The sequence below is a fragment of the Mustela nigripes genome, chromosome 4 (assembly GCF_022355385.1).
Source record: "Mustela nigripes isolate SB6536 chromosome 4, MUSNIG.SB6536, whole genome shotgun sequence".
Lineage (NCBI taxonomy): Eukaryota > Metazoa > Chordata > Mammalia > Carnivora > Mustelidae > Mustela > Mustela nigripes.
Genome location: NC_081560.1, coordinates 186,158,363 through 186,174,139, shown reverse-complemented (window position 1 = coordinate 186,174,139; position 15,777 = coordinate 186,158,363). Strand labels below are relative to the sequence as shown.

At 47.2% G+C, this 15,777-nt stretch overlaps 1 protein-coding gene across 3 annotated transcripts in view; it reads left to right on the top strand.

Annotated features, from left to right (window-relative positions):
* The window catches only part of ADAM12 (ADAM metallopeptidase domain 12), a 335,028-nt gene that overhangs the window by 205,174 nt on the left and 114,077 nt on the right, over positions 1 to 15,777 (top strand). For all 3 annotated transcript variants that reach the window (XM_059398802.1, XM_059398803.1, XM_059398804.1), the window contains exon 4: positions 3,865 to 3,943. In XM_059398802.1, coding sequence (XP_059254785.1) covers positions 3,865 to 3,943 — 79 coding nt within the window. The remainder of the gene's footprint in view (positions 1 to 3,864; positions 3,944 to 15,777) is intronic.

The window sequence follows — 15,777 nt, the reverse complement described above, 5'->3', positions numbered from 1 at the left end:
CCCCCCCCCCCCCCCCCCCCCGAGCTCAGGGCGCCGGCCACGCCTGTGGAGCCTGAGCGTCCGCTCTGTGTGCCGCCCTCCCTTTGAGAAGGTTAACAACCACGGTGCTGTCCCTGCACCGGCACCGGCGCTCCAGGCCATTTCTTTCCCAGATTCTATGAGAAAAAACTCAGAAAGGAGGGTCATCCCTGTCCTAGCTTCAGGGGACATGCTTGGGCACGACTCAGCAGCCAGCTCTCCCTCTTTCAATAAAGGGAACCGCAGTGACACAGTTCAGAGCTCAGAGTACGACTGAGGTGGTATTTCCGTTTAAGTGACATCAGGACAATAAGGAAATGCAGTAGCATTTTAAAAAATTCTTTATATAAATTCAATTTAGGTAACATGGTATTAGTTTCAGGAATACAATTTAATGACTCATCAGTTGTGTATGACACCCAGGGCTCATTCCATCACGTGCCTCCTTCGTGCCCGGCCCCCAGGGACCCCATCCCCCACCCATCTCCCCTACAAGCCCCCAGTTTGTTCCCTGGAGTTCAGCACCTCTTATGGCTTGCCACCCCCATTTCATCTTATTTTATTTTTCCTTCCCTTCCTCTACGTTCCTCTGTTTTGTTTCTTAAATCCCACACATGAGTGAAATCATATGGTATTTGTCTTTCTCTGACTGGCTTATTTCCCTTAGCACAATGCCCTCTAGTTCCATTCACATCGTGGCAAATGGCAAGATTTCATCCTTTTTGATGGCTGAGTCATATTCCGTGGCGTAATACACCTCATCTTCTCAATCCATTCGTCTCTCGCCACAGTGTGGCTATTGTGGGCACTGCTGCTGTCATCACTGGGGTACAGGTGCACCTTTGAATCGGTACATTTGTATCCTTTGGATAAATACCTAGTAGTGCAATGAAGCAGTAGGTTTTTAAAGAGAGAAGTTGTTCATGGGCCTTTGTATTACTGTAAGGAGTCACGTTTTAAAAACCTTACAATTAATCTTTCTGCTGGTATACCCCCAAATCTCTCTGGTCCCCAAGACTGTTTCATAGACTGCTGTCTATGAAAAGCTCATCTTCTCCAATTCCTGGCCTTCCTGGCAGATTTTCCATGTCTCTCATACATGAAGTGAGTCTTCTCCTTGGACATTCATTCAAACCAGCTTTCGGTTAGAAAGCCTTAAAATTATATCTCTTTGGATTAAAAATCCCCTCTCTGCAAATTCCTATGTGTGTGACTCCTCTTAGCATTAGGTTCCTTCAAAATAGGGATCTGGAATTACTAAAATACTAACCAATGTAAGCAGAATAATAAAATGATGAGCAAACAGTAAATAATGTAAGTAATAATAAAATAACTTGAATTATATTACGTTTTTCTTTTTCTCCTCTCTCTGTGACTTGGAGCCAACCAAGCCCCTCCCTCACCAGGAGCACTAGGCTGCTACAGGCCCGATCTGAGGCCGGCTGGGCTCCTCCTCACTCACGCCTGTGCTCTAAGCATCTTCCCCCTGACTCCCGAGGCTTTGCTCTGCCTCCTCTCCATCCCCATTTCTCCAGCCCATCCCTTTAGATAACGCTCTCCCCTCAAGCCCCTGCCTCTTGACTTCACATCCCATGTCTCTGCTTCCCTTCAGAACTATACTCTGGAAAGATTCATTGACCTTTGCTGTCCCCATGCCCTCGGCCTCCCCTACAGCTCCTGGTCTAGGCCACCAGCCTCCCACAGCTCCCCCCACCTGTCGCTGCCCATCCCAGCAGGGCTGCAGTCTCCCTGGCAGTGAGCCTGTCCAGAGGGTCCTCTGACAGCTCACAGGAGGGATACTTAGAGGATGAGGACTTGAGACCAAAAGCAGCAGGGGGTTAACCTCGCCCAGCATGATCTGTGCGGAGTAGGGGTGGGGGGTAGGGGGGTACGTACAGAAGGATCCACGTACCTTTGTCAGTGAGTGTGAGAGATCGTCTGTTTTGTGTTTTGGGCACACACTTCTCCAACATTCACTGGTAAGTAGAGCACAAATCAGACCACTCTATGGGTTTCACTGATTGAGGCTGGGCCTATCCTAAATATGTCAAAATTCACGTGGAACAGGGAGATTGCTTTCAGTTCTGGGCGTGGCTGTGAGAGAAGCTGGGGAGACGCACTGTGAGGAAGTGTTCCTCATCTGTTGCGTCCACAGCTTCCGACTTCTGTCTCTTCCCTGTTTGTCTCTTCCCCGTTTGCTCTGGTTGCAAACCCCAACTCGAGCCGGCTGAACCCAAGGGCAGGGCTTTACCGGGGAAGGGGAGAGACAGTGTCAGTCCCCGCACACCTGGAAAGCCTTCCCCTTTCTCCGCTTTGCCAGAGCCGAGTGATGGCTTGGTCCCCTGGGCAGGATCCTCAGAAAGCAGGGGACCCGGCTGAGGGAAGCCCAGTGAGTGGATTGCTGGAGTTTTGCGAACAAGGAGGTGAGACTGCTCCCCAGAGGCCCCGCTTCTGGCATGCTGTAGGGAAGGTTCCCGAATGGCTCACTTGGATCCCAGGTTTATCTCTGGACGGGAAGTGGAGTGACTCCCAGCACAACCAGTGGGGCGAAGTGCATTTTCTGAAGGCTGGGGGGGCAGGGAGACAGCCCCCCCCCCCCCCCCCCCCCCCCCCCCCCCCGCCGCCGGCAGGCACCGCACCTCCTGCAAAGTCCAGTACACACGACAGTTCTCAATCCTCATCACCCCAGCAGGTACCACCCAGGCTCCATGTACACGGACCCTTCCCCGTCTGGCACCGGCTGGGCTGGGCGGATTTCAGACCGCAGGTCTCCTGGCCTTGCCGACCCCCACCTGGAATCCCCCTGTCCTCCCACGCCTCCTTTGTCTGGGCGGCCGCGGCCGCAGCGTCAGGGCGTCAGGCTTCCTGTGCCAACTCTCCTGCGGCCGCACCCCTGCCATGTTGCGTTCACCCGGTGAGACTGCCTGCCTCTGCGGCAGCCCTTCCCACGCTGGGTGGTGTCTCCTCTGTCACCCACCAGGCCACCGTGTTCTTATTTACCGATGTACCCTCACAGCTAGCACAGCACCTCGCACACAGGAGGCGTGCAGGGACTATCTGTCACAGTTCTGTTGAAAAAGAATAAAATAGCGCATATTACAAAAGAAATCGCTAAATAATTGAAAACCTAAAGAAACTCAGGCTTTACTCTCATCGATGAAGATCTAGCAGACCACGTACAATTTTAGTTAGGATAAAGAGGGCTTTTTCTCTGCCTTTCATTTATCTTAAAAATTCAATATTTCAGTGTGTCCGAAATCATTTTTCCTCAGCCTCTGTAGCAACGCTTTGAGCATTTCATTGTTGCTCTGAACTCTTCTTCTCTTCTTTGACATGTTCCCATCAATAGCTGTTTCTCTCGCCCCAGGAGGTATCAGCAGGCGCAGTATTGTGGACCCAGCATTATTTTCCCAACAGGTGGTGCCGCCATTGATTCTAGATGGGAGAGCCTGCTGGCTGCCAGGCAGGTTAAGTCCCCCAGGCTGGAAATCTGCACGTGTGATTTGCAGAAGAGTGTGTGTTCTGTGCACCTTCCCGCTGCGTGTGCACATGTGTGCTTCTGTTCCTGGGGATACACATGCCTGGGAGTGTTTGGGAGGAATGAGGTAAGAGAGTGAGGGCTCCCCGTGTCGTGTGCACGTGTTGTTCCGAGCACATGTCTGGATCCCCCTGTCTGGGTCTCCTGACTCCTTCCTGAATAGGTGGAAGGTCCTTTGGGACTGCATTGGGTCATCTGTGAAATGAGGATGGGCCAGATGCCGGCCGCCCTGTGGCCTAGAAACTCACAAGCAACATACCAGTACGATGCTACACTCATCTTTTCCTGTTGTTTTTATTTTTCCACAGAGGTCTCATTGCCAGCAGTTTCACAGAAACTCATTATCTGCAAGATGGTACTGACATCTCCCTCAGTCGAAATCACACGGTAAGTCCAGCAAGTAGACCCCCGTGATCTTGCGCTATCCAATCTGGGTTTGCACTTCGCAGCTCTTTCCTCCTAGCAAAGTCACACGCCCGGATTCTTCACTTAGATCCCACCAAGAGCCTGTGCACCACTCAGGGTTTGGGCACTGCGTCCCAGCTCCAGGAAAGCTTGGCCTTGGCCAGCTTTGTGCCAGGAAAGGCCTATGAGGTGTTGCTGTCCTTGAAACCACCTTCTTACTCACCAGGGGGAATGCTCAGTTAGGCAAACCCTTTCTAGAAAGCCTCGCTTAAGTTCAAGGTGGCTTGAAAAGCCTAAGTTCGAGGTAGCCTGGGCTGAACTTCACTGTGTTACACTTTAAGTGTCTTCAAGACATTCAAAGGAAAATTGATTCTAGTGAACCTATAAATGTATCCTACTTATTAGAAATGTAACCTACCTCTTATAAGTGTATCTACCATAAATAAAGGTATAAGCCATTTATTTATATAAACGATAAATCCTCCATAAACAATATGGTTCTATATCATGATCCTTACTATAATATGACCTTTATCACCTTTTAGCTTCCCTGGTATTTGGAGTTTTACGTGTAACTGAGACAAGAGGCTACTTCTATCTGATCCTTTAACAAGTGCTTCCTGGGTACCCTCTGTGCTCGCTCAGCCTGTGTGTGTGAGTATAGGGATTTAAAGAGAGTTGAAGCCTTCTGAGAACTAGGAAAATTACTTTTAAAAAAATCTGGATATTTGTTTTAAAAAGAATTAGCTTAGAGGAAGGCTTTACATTTGCATTGAATTGTTGTCAAGCAGCCCCGAGTAGAGGCAGGGATCTCTCCCTTCTGTGAACGATGCCAAGGCTTGTTTTCTTTATCACATGTTTGGCACAAAGCAAGTACAAATTGATACCTTCAGACTCATAGCAATTTGGTGGAATGACCTGATACTGACCTTCCAGCCCGAAGAAAGCACGTAGAAGTCCTGGATAAAATATAACCATCTATGAACTTTTTTTGAAACCTGGTCAAGCTTAAAAGAGAATCCAAGAAACCCCTGGAGGCAGAAATAAGGAGGGGACATGAGCTCGGAGCAGTAGGTTGGTGAGTTGTGGCGACCTGTGCTTGGAATTTGGGGCAAGAGAAGTGGGAGCACCTACAGCTGAGAGTCCCACAGAAGCTGGGCCCCAGAGAGATGCTTCCTCTGTGAAAAAGGGAAAAAGAAAAACTCTGGTCCAGAGAAGGGACAACAAAGAGGATTGTCTCAGGGTATCCCGAATTGAAGAAAATGCCCATAAAAAAATAGAGAAATTAAAACCCCAGCTAGCCTTGTAAGTATATGTTTGTGGTGCAGTGGACTAGTGTCTCATTTCTAATCTGTATGGAAATGTAGTTCCCAGTCAATATATTGACCTCAAAAATACAATGGAATCAGTTAGGCTACAATTGGCCCCACATTAGCAATCTGGGGTCCCCTGGGCTGAAGCCACCCAAAATAATTCTGTAGAGATATTTCTACAGCTCAGACCACGAGACCCCAAAACCAAAGAACAATGATGAGTCCCAAATCAAAATTACAAAACACACAGTGAGAAAAACCTCTGTAAGTGAGCACTGGTGAACAAGAGTAGCAAGAGAATTGGCACCTCTGACAATGCAAGATAATGGAGAAATCAGAGAAAATGCTAAGTATTTTAAAGACAACAGAATAGGCCTAATAGAAATTCCAGAGTGAAGGTGCACCTGGGTGGCTCAGTCAGTGGAGTGTCCGACTCTTGATTCTGGCTCAGGCTGGGATCTCAGGGGCGTGAGATTAAGCCCTGCCTCCAGCTCTACGCCCAGGGCGGAGTCTGCTCGGGATTCTCTCTCTCTCTGCCCCCCTCCCACTCGTGCACTCTCTCTCTAAAGTAAATAAATCAATAAAATCTGTTTTTTAAAAAAAGAAACTCCAGAGTGAAGATACAGAAAGAAAGAAAGTGGGAGAAAAGCCGCAGTGTTTAAACAGAGTGTGATGAGGGTGTCCTGGAATTGAAGAAAGACGTGCGTCCCAAGCAGGAAGAAGAAAAATAAATTCCCTCCAGGAAGGCTTGTGCTGAAACTGCACGCCAGCAAGGATGAAGCCGTAAAACCGCCTGAGAGAAAAGAGACGTTTGTGCGAAATGACAGTCGAACCAACAGCAGACTTGTCAGCAACGACAAAATTAGAATTCCAGAAAGCCGACGGAAAGTCACAAAAATAATAGTAGGATGCACTTGCACACAAAAATAAGAGAATTTACTGCTCTTAAATTCTAACGAAGTATCTATCAAAGGCTTTTGCAGGAAGAAAGAAATGGAACACAAGGGGTAAGGGTGGGACATCAGAGGCCACAGTAAGCAGAATGATCGCATGTGAGTAGATCTAAGCAAGGTATTTAGGATAAAAATTGCAACAATAGTGACTAAATTTGGATGTTTTAAGACAAGATGAGCAAATAGATTTAAAACAATTTAAGAATTTGTATTGTACTTGAGAGTAATACAGATCCATGTTTACTTTAGATTTTGATAAATAACTTGCAAATTTAAGTATGGCCCTTAAAGGAATGGAAAAGCAAAATATTTAATCCCAAATAATCAATGATGAACAAAAATAGTGTATCAGCTCAGTAGAGGTCAGGAAAGAAGCAAAAGGATTTGAAAAGCAGAGTAAATGTAAAACAAAATAAGTATATAAAAATGAGCAAACATATTAATCTAATTATGTGTAAATAGAATGAATCTGTTTGTTAAAGTAAAAACAGATTATCTGCTTAGAACTTAAAATCCAGCCACATAATTTTTACAAGATTCACACTCAAAATACAAAATGGTCGTGAAAGGAATAGAAAATAAATAGTAGACAAATATTAACCTAAAGAAAGTTGCTGTTGTAGCATTAATATCTGATGGGCTAAATCCTAATGCAAAAAAATAAAAAGGCGTTATTATGGATAAAGGGGTTGATTACTTAATGATAAAAGGAACAATTCCAAAGAATGGTAAAATAACTGAATAACTTTGAACTTATGTGTACTAATAAAATAGCCTCAAAACCTGTGAAGCAGTAATCAAAAGAATTATAGTAAACTGACAAATCCATAACTAGAGAGGGAGAGTTAACCATACCGCTCTCAGAAAGGAAGATTTTGAAGGATAGGTTTAAATTAATGAAAAGGAAGACCCTCCCCCCAAAATTGAGAGAATCAAGCCAAAAGATGGTTCTTTGAAAATATTACTAAAATGAATAAAACACAAGTCTAATCAAGAAGAAAGAAGAATTCCTAAGAACACCAAGACGGGAGTAACTCTCGCCATACAGAGATTTTTGAGAATCACAGGAATGCTATCAACGTTACTAACCATTTTCTTAAGAATGTAAATTCTTAATGCTGTTCAAGGTGAAACAAAAATGTAAATATAACTATACAAAGAAAATAAATAAAAAATAAAGTTTTTAAAATCCACCCTCCTCAAAAAAACATCAGACCCGAATATTTTATCAGGTAACTTGCCAAACCTATTAACAAAAATAGTCCCTTTGAACTTTTTAAAAATTTTTAAGGGAGAAGAGAGGAACTACAAAAGTCAGAAAAAGACCATCCACAATATGAATATTATATTATGAACATAGTTGCAAAAATCCTAAATAAAATATTTACAGATCATATCCAGCACATATTTTGAAAACTACTTTGGGACCAAATGGTACTCATCTAAGGAATGCAAAGAGAGTTTGACATCTATGTATCTGATAATGTAATTTATTGTATTACTATATCTAGATGAAAAGTATTATTATAACTGATATTATTTCTTCAAATATAATCCATAATATATTTTACGTATATTATAAGAACTCTTATGGTTGGGGAATATTTCTTATATCTATTTTCTATTCCCATAGAGCCTCACGCAGCACCTTGCACAGACCAGACTTTCTAAAACATTCACGCAGCCACTGCAGCGTCGTGGTTGATGCCCCCAGAATCCGTTCATCCATTTGCCCATTTGCTCATTTATTAACCACCTTCTGCATGCTGACAGTTGGGCTTTGGCGACTTGGGTTGACTAAAACATATTTTTCAGCATATATATTCTACTCATAGAGTAGAGTGCTTTAAAAACTTGGAAATACTTATGTGTTAATAAAATTGCTACCATTGGAACATTATCAAGGCTGTGGTTAGTTTTAGCTCATTGGAGGCCACTTCATTAAGAAAATGACATTTAAGTCTCTAAAAATGAGTACAGAAGAGAAAAGTTGGTATAAAACCCTTTGGTGCTAAAGAGGTTTGACTTGACCTTACAGAAAATTGGAAGCTTTAGAAGGTTTTCATGCAGGGGAATGACATATTCAGTCTGGTACTTTAGAAAGGGTCTCTGATGGCCGAATGGGAGTAAGATTGGCAGAATCGCTGATAGACCAGAGGCGAGAAAATCTGTTAGGGATCTCAGGTAGCTGATGAAGGTTTTCCCCACAGAAGTGGCCTTGGAATGGATGGAACTGGCCAGAGTGAAGAAAACCTGAAGAGACAGAATAGACAAGATAGTGGATGAGGGGTTGTCACCAACATCAGGCCTTGTGTTGTTACCGGCACCATTAAGGAGCAGTTGTTGGTTTGGGAACGCAGAGGGGTCAGTGAGGACAGGTTTGTCCCCACTGAGTCTGTAATGGGACAGCCAAGTAAAGGTGTTCAGTGGGCAGCTGGGTATATGGATCTAGAGTCCAGGAGAAAGATGGGGGTCAAAATTGAAGACCTGAGAATCAACCTCGGACAGAAACGTGGGTGCCGTCATTTCACGCGTGACTCTCCGGTTTTTCCTCTTCTTTCCTCCTCGGATGCTCTCATTTAATACATGTTTTATGGTGATCATGAAGGCTATCTTCACAGTTGTAAGTGCTGTTCCAAGTAGAAACAGAAAAAAGAGCGTCACAGTGACAGGAGGCTTCAGTCCTCCCCTTCCCTGTTGTACGTGGGGGTGAGTGGCCGTCCCCTCGCACAGACACAGCCAGAATGTGTAAGATACGCTCCCAAAGCTGTTCTGCCAGATTCGTGGTTTTGGTTTCAACCCCCCTTACTAATTTTCCTTTTCTTAGGCAATTTTTGTCCTTTTTTCTCATGTGGGAAGACAAATATGATAAGAGAGAAGAAGAGACAGAGTACTAAAGCAGCTGCTGGGTCTGTTAGGGTCTCGGACGGTGCAGGCTGTAGGCTACAGAGGTATCCATCTTAGAGACAAAGCCAGAGGGAAGCATGCCAGGGTGCTAACAGTGGCCATCTCTGTGTGGGGAGGCTCTGGATTTTTCTATTTTCTGTGATTTTTCTGTGTATATGGCGAGTGGGAGGATTATGTTTTTCTTTCTTCTTGTTTCTCTGCAAGGTCAGCAGATAGACAGGTGAATGTCTACTCCGTCCTTCTACTCATCCCCCACTCCTCTGCATGGAAGCGTCTTTTTTTAGGAAGAAGAGGGCAGGAGTAAGCAGGCCCAACAACCCTAGTCCCTGCTTATTGGGGAGCGGGGAGATCCCATGCCCGGAAGGGCCATGAGTCGAGCCTTGGTGCCCTCCCTCAGTCAGTGGTGGCTGGGGCTAGCCCGCTGCCTCCGTGGAGCATTCTCAGCAAAAGTGTTCTGCAGCCCCAGCCTCCCTGAGATGGGCCCCAAGGCTTGACTAGCAAGAACGGAGTGGTAGGGATGAAGGTTGGAAATTGCCCATGCCTCAGTTCTAACCAGACCTAAGTGGTAGCCTTTAACAGAATATACCAGAAACCCCTTTCGCTGAAGGTGTGTGATGATCTTCTTCTGACCCTGAATCTAGCTCCTGTAGGCAAAGCAGTTGGAGGGTAGGCTAACTGGCACCCCCAAGCCCCCAGAAGCAGCAAGCACATATCGCTCATACAATCAGAATGAGAACAACTTGTCCTGTACCCCAGCAACAACTTGGTCCCCTTCCTTTGCTTCCTCTGAGCCTTCGGCCATGTTACTATGAAGATAAGGAGTGAAGAGTCTTCCCCACGAGAGAACCCACAGCCCTGGACAGCCTGTCCTTCCAGCAGAAACCCCTTGAGCAGAGTCCATGACCTCGTCTTGTCTTTCATGGTGAGGAGACAGACTCAGCCATTGGGGTTTTGTTTTTATTGAATCAGGCTGGAGAACAAAAAAAGAAATGTGCTGACTCATCTTCTTATCCCCTGAAGTCAGCACACAATGAATTTTCCTAAATTTAAGATTATATAAAAATAAGAACGGCTTTTGGCTATAGTACCTTCTTTTTAAAAAATTTCATCTCTCCACCATCAGTCTAAGCTGGTTGACAGGCTGAGTAGTGGCTGATTTTAATTTTGGAATTAATAGCTTGTCTTTTATCTCTCTATTGTCCTGACAGGCTGAAATATTTGTGGTTTTATCCTTTGCTGGCCACATCTGAGGGAAGATTATCTTTTATATTGTTACTTATAATAAGGCCTGTGGGAGACAGCGCACATGACATTTGTGCTACGCGCATCTCAGAAGACAACTCTAGGAGAGGCCAGCATAACCATCCAGAACGTCTCCCGAGTGTTTTGGGGGCTCCGGTGGGAAGGCCCCCATCTGCCGCCCATGTGCTGAGAACCGCCACTATGCCAGGCTCTGTGGCCCCCACTGAGGGTACCGCAGGGGTTGAATGTAGACGAGGGGCCCACATGGGGCCAGAAGGAGGAGACTGACATTTTTCCAAGAATCTCACACCTAGTCAACATCCGTGATAAGTGCGCTGAAGGGAAGGCTGAGGGGCCTAATCTGGTCTGAGGGATCATGGAGGTCTTCCTGGAGGAAGGAGTGTTTGAACTGAGATGGGAAGGTTGAGGAAGCAGGAACCAGGGGGTGGTAAGGGAGGGACAGTCCAGGCTGGGACTGAGCTTTGCTGGCAGGCAAAGGGCTGTGTTTAAATTTGACAGGGGCTGGAATGTGGAGGCTTTGGAGGCCATGGTGATACATTCGGTTGTCGGGGAGGAACACTGGGAAGGCATAAGAGGTCTCCACCTCGGGGGTGTCAGGACCAGTGTAGGCTTTGAAGGACCCGCCGGTGACAACACCAAGAGTAATCAGAGAAAGCAAGAGCAGGGATTTGGCAAGATCAGGCAGCTGGCTCTTCTGGAAAAGTCTAAAAGCCCAGGGGAGAGGACATGGCTGCTGAGGTCAGGACCATGGAGACGGAGAAGGGAGATGTCTGACCTTAGACGCGCGAGCCATGCCCAGAAATTTCCATTTGTTGTATGTGTTTCTCTTGGAAAGACTTATGAAAACATTTGCTTGGCAGGTGCCAGTAGGAGACTAGTCAGTGGTAACTGTGGCTGACCATCAGATCGGTGTGAAATCCAGTATTCTGATCAAAAGTACTGTTTGGGTGACACCCCATCCATTTCCATGGCAAATCCTTCCTATCAAAAAGGAGTTGGGGCCACCTGCGGGGCTCAGTCAGCTAAGTGTCTGACTCTTGATTTCGACTCAGGTCATGAACTCAGGGTTGTGGGGTTGAGGTCAGGGTCAGGCTCCACGCGCTCCACAGAGTGGACTTGAGATTTTCTCTTTCCCTCTTCCTCTGCCCCTACCCCCCAGCTCTCTCTTCCTTTCTTTAAAAAAAAAGGTGGGCGGGGGGAGTCAAATCTCTGCAGTTGGCTTGGACTAGACATGTCAAGGCAAGTGGATTAGGAAGTCAACCTTATTCCTCAATGGTTAGCATCAGAAACGTATGAAAAGGTGACTCTGGATATAGGAGGAAATTCACAGGTCATTCATATCCCGTAAATTTAGCAGGTGGGAGCAAGGCTCGTAATTACACTCCTAAGAAATGCTTTAAACTGGGTTGAATTTCCCTGCCTTCACTGTGGTCTACACCTGTCCAACCTGTGTACTCTTCCCAGAAGGCTGCCCTGTTCTTCCCCTGACCGAGGCACCCCGGTACCCCACAGAGACACCGCCCCACTGCCCCTTCCCTCTCTTCCCCTTCCTTGTCCAAGGACCCTTCTGAGGTTCTGCCGCAGACCCTGCCTTCTGTCCAGCCAGAAGGCGTCACAGCCACCTGACCTCTTCTTTCCATTTCCAGTCTCATCTAGATTCAGTCCAGCCCCTATTCCTGCAGTTCTTCCAGAACATCTCTCTAGGTGTGCTGCTCCCTGTTGCCCTTATTCTGATTCCGATAAATCATCGATAGCTTCCTGAAACCCCCTCACTCAAACCCGGACTTCTTAGACCAGTCTACACATTCCTCGGTGGTGCCACACCTCCCTGTTCATGTGTGGGGCACCCACGCAGATGCTGGCCCCACGACAGGGGTGTGCTGAGTGCCCGTATGCCAGCTTGAGTCAAGTCGGCATCAGCTATACGCAAGGCATGAGTAAAGTGCTTTTCAGACGTTTTGTTGTTTGATCCTCCCAACAAATCAATGTTTGCTATTTTTATACCCAGATAAGGAATCTAAGATAGAGGGTTAAATAACTAGAGCAAACCCACAGCTGATAAGATTCAAGCCTGTGTAGCCAGACTCTAGCATCAGAGCTCCTGGCCACTGCGATCCTGCCTCTGATCCACTCAGAACAGAACACGAAAGGGTCTCAGTTACATGTTCCTGGCTGGGGCATCTGTAGTCAGTGGAATTAGTCTAGAAAACTGTAACAAGCTGGATTAGGGAAGGGCCTAGCATTCATCTGCAAGGAGGCCCCCAGCGTGGGCTTCTGGGGGAGCACAGGGCGCCTTCTGCTATCCTCAGTCCTGGAGCCTGGGAGAGGAAGCCCAACCGGCCCGCTGGGAGTTGGCTAAGCACATTGCTCTGGAGCCCAACCGAGTGCAGCTCAGTAACGGTCCCAGGCTTTGTGGCAGTCTACAGAAGGGAGCAGGACACAGCCCCTGTCCTCAGGAGCATGCAGTCCAACTACAGATGACACGATGCGCCCATGGTAAGGAGACTTTAGGAGCCACACCATGGAAGCGCCAAACCCAGGTAGAATCTGGAATGAGTCCACAGAGGAGCGCAGGTCTGGGTGACTTCCCTTTTCCAAAGTTGTCGGGAAGGGATGGCTCTGAGTGAAACCTTCTGTCTAGAGGCAGGATCACAAGCCAGGGAGGCAGATGGCCCAGGTTCAAATCCCAGCTGAAGCACTTAACCATCCGTGAATGTGAACATGAAACGGACATCTGAAGCTGACACACACTGAGGCCTTTAGAAAGGCGAGCCAGCTTTAGCCACTGCCTACAGCAGTTCACAGCTGCCCTGGACCGTCCTCGCTTTGGAAGTCCCTCCTCTCAGGATGGCAGGATGAGAAAGTGGGCCGCGGCCGGGAAAACCGGTGAGGCGCCGTGCTGCGCCGTGTTCTTAACACGCGTGTGTCCTGGTGAGACCGTAACTGACCCACATCTGCTCTTCCGACCTGACTCCCCTCAGGCCCGCCCTGCTCGCGTTCACAGTCCTGCAGAGCCCCAGCCAGCATGCCAGCGGATTTGGAGCTGGGAGTTAGGAACCCACATGGGAGTGTGAGAAAATCAGCCCCCTTCTCTCCAGTGTGTCCGTTGCTCTCACACACTCACTTATTCAGCAAAACCACACGGAGCTAGGGTTTAGCAGAGAGGAAAGTTGAGTTGATGGCACAGTGGGTTTTAAAGTGTGTATTTTCATGCTCGGGATCTATGGCAGTGCCTTTCCCTGTGTGACGTTTCTTTGATCCCTAATGCCCTGGACAGTCAGGGTCACTCCCATTTCACAGATGAAAACCTGAGACCCGACGTCTCAAAGTCCAAGATTTCCGAGGTGGGAGCCATGGCGCGCGCTCCCTCCTGCAGACATCCTGTGTCCAGGCCCAGTGTGCTGGGAGGTCCCCAGGAACGTGAACATGATTTCTTAAGCATGTGTTGCCTGATGTAGAATTCCAGCACAACGAAATAATGCGAATGGCCCCTGAGGCTCGTCCTTCACAGTCGTTTAACCAGACATGGTTCTCGTTAGAGCTGAGAGCGGAGAGAGCCCTGGGAGTGTGGGCGTGGTGGCGCGTTTCTCAGCCCTCCTGTCCCACACGCTCTCAAGGCTAAGCGTAATGTAGCTCAGCCAGGGAAACATGCGGGGCTGCGAAATCACAGTCAGGGCCCCGTTTCCGTATCTGCTCAGGAACGGGGTTGCCTTAAAAGAGGAAGTTTGGCCTCAGATGGCCTGAGCTTCTCTCCAGCTAGAACATGGTGTGATTCAAATACTAAATCAGTTCGGCACGGTGCACGTGGTGCGGCTGGGCGTGGGGTGGGGGAAGCTACAAACTTCCCGAGGAGAAGCGGCGTCGAAAATAATTTTCGCTCGGCCTATTCCCTAACAGACTTTGTCTGCTCCCAGTCCTTTTGAATCACAAGGTCAGGCTGGTTTTGTTAGCAATTTAGCAGATAAAATTCCTCCCGTTCTAGTCCGTGGAGAGTTGGAGAACAGAATTTGTATTTGACTCCCCGTATGGCAGTCAGTGGAGGGCTTGCCTCGAGTTCAAGGGTTTTCATTCCATCTCCCTCTTCCCCACCATTACATTTGGTCAATCATATTAAACAGAAGGAAAATTTATTTTATTGGAGTGGGGAAATGCATTAGGTTAAGTAATAAGTATATAAAATACATGGTTAGAGGTTTTGCAAAGGAAAAGATGTAATTTTGTGGTTATGCATGTTTGGGACTGTTTTCTAGGTTATGTTTTGTTGGTAGAAATAGAATGTACTGGATCAGGAGGACAGGCAGAGTCAACGGGCTAACGGAACAGTGTCTTGTTCAGCAGTGCCTTTGCAGACATGGGTGTGATAAAAAGAGACAGTAGTTGACACTCTTGAGGCTGCGGAAGGGGATGCTTTGGGACCATTTGCAAGGGAAAGCAATAGGATCAGTAGCACAGTGTGCCCTGGGCACACGACCTCCCTCGGCATGATGGACACCTGTTGTGTCTCTCACTGGTGTGGTCACCTCCCCATCCAACAGTCTGGGCATTTGCAAGTCCACAAGGCCTGGAGGACTCCTGCCTCTTAGCATCAGTCCACGGGAGGTGATCTGGCTCTTGGGTGTGGTGGCAAGCCCTCGCCTAGAGACCCCAGAACGAGCGCTTCTCCCACTGCCTCCACCACCAACAAAGGGGGCAAAACCGCCCAGAGAGCGGGAGGCTACGTCTCTTCCCCTCCTCATAATCAAATTCACAACCAATTATGTGGCACATGGTGGGATGAGTATGTCTTTCTGAGTTTGAGTTTATCCATATGATTGACTGTGTCCTAAAAATGAAATCACATTTCTGGAAGCATGCAGTGCCTCATATTGAAAAAATTAAAACTTCATGACATTTGAATTGTCCTGGAAAATCTGGAATTTGGAGTTCTAGTAGTTATGCTTGGTGATCTAAGAAGTTAAGAGCGAGCGGTGGGCTTGTTGGGCTGTTGGAGGATGAACCTCACGCAGTTTTAGTGCTAGGAAATGAGCTATGAACTCTGTTAATGACGGAGAGAGACGGGATGGCCTTGGGACCGTGACAATGAGGATCTCCCCCCCAACCCCGCCTCTGTTATCAGCACTCCTTCCGCCTAACTGGTGAACTGGAAATTAATTTTATACTAATTTGTTCTCAGCTCATGCTTTAATGAGCTTATATTTCTGGGTATTTAATTTGAAAGTACGTTTGATAAATAATCTATTAAGAAATAAATTGAGACTGATGCTGGCGAGGATGCGGAGAAAGGGGAACCCTCCTACACTGTTGGTGGGAATGCAAGCTGGTGCAGCCACTCTGGAAAACAGCATGGAGGTTCCTCAAAATGTTGAAAATAGAACTGCCC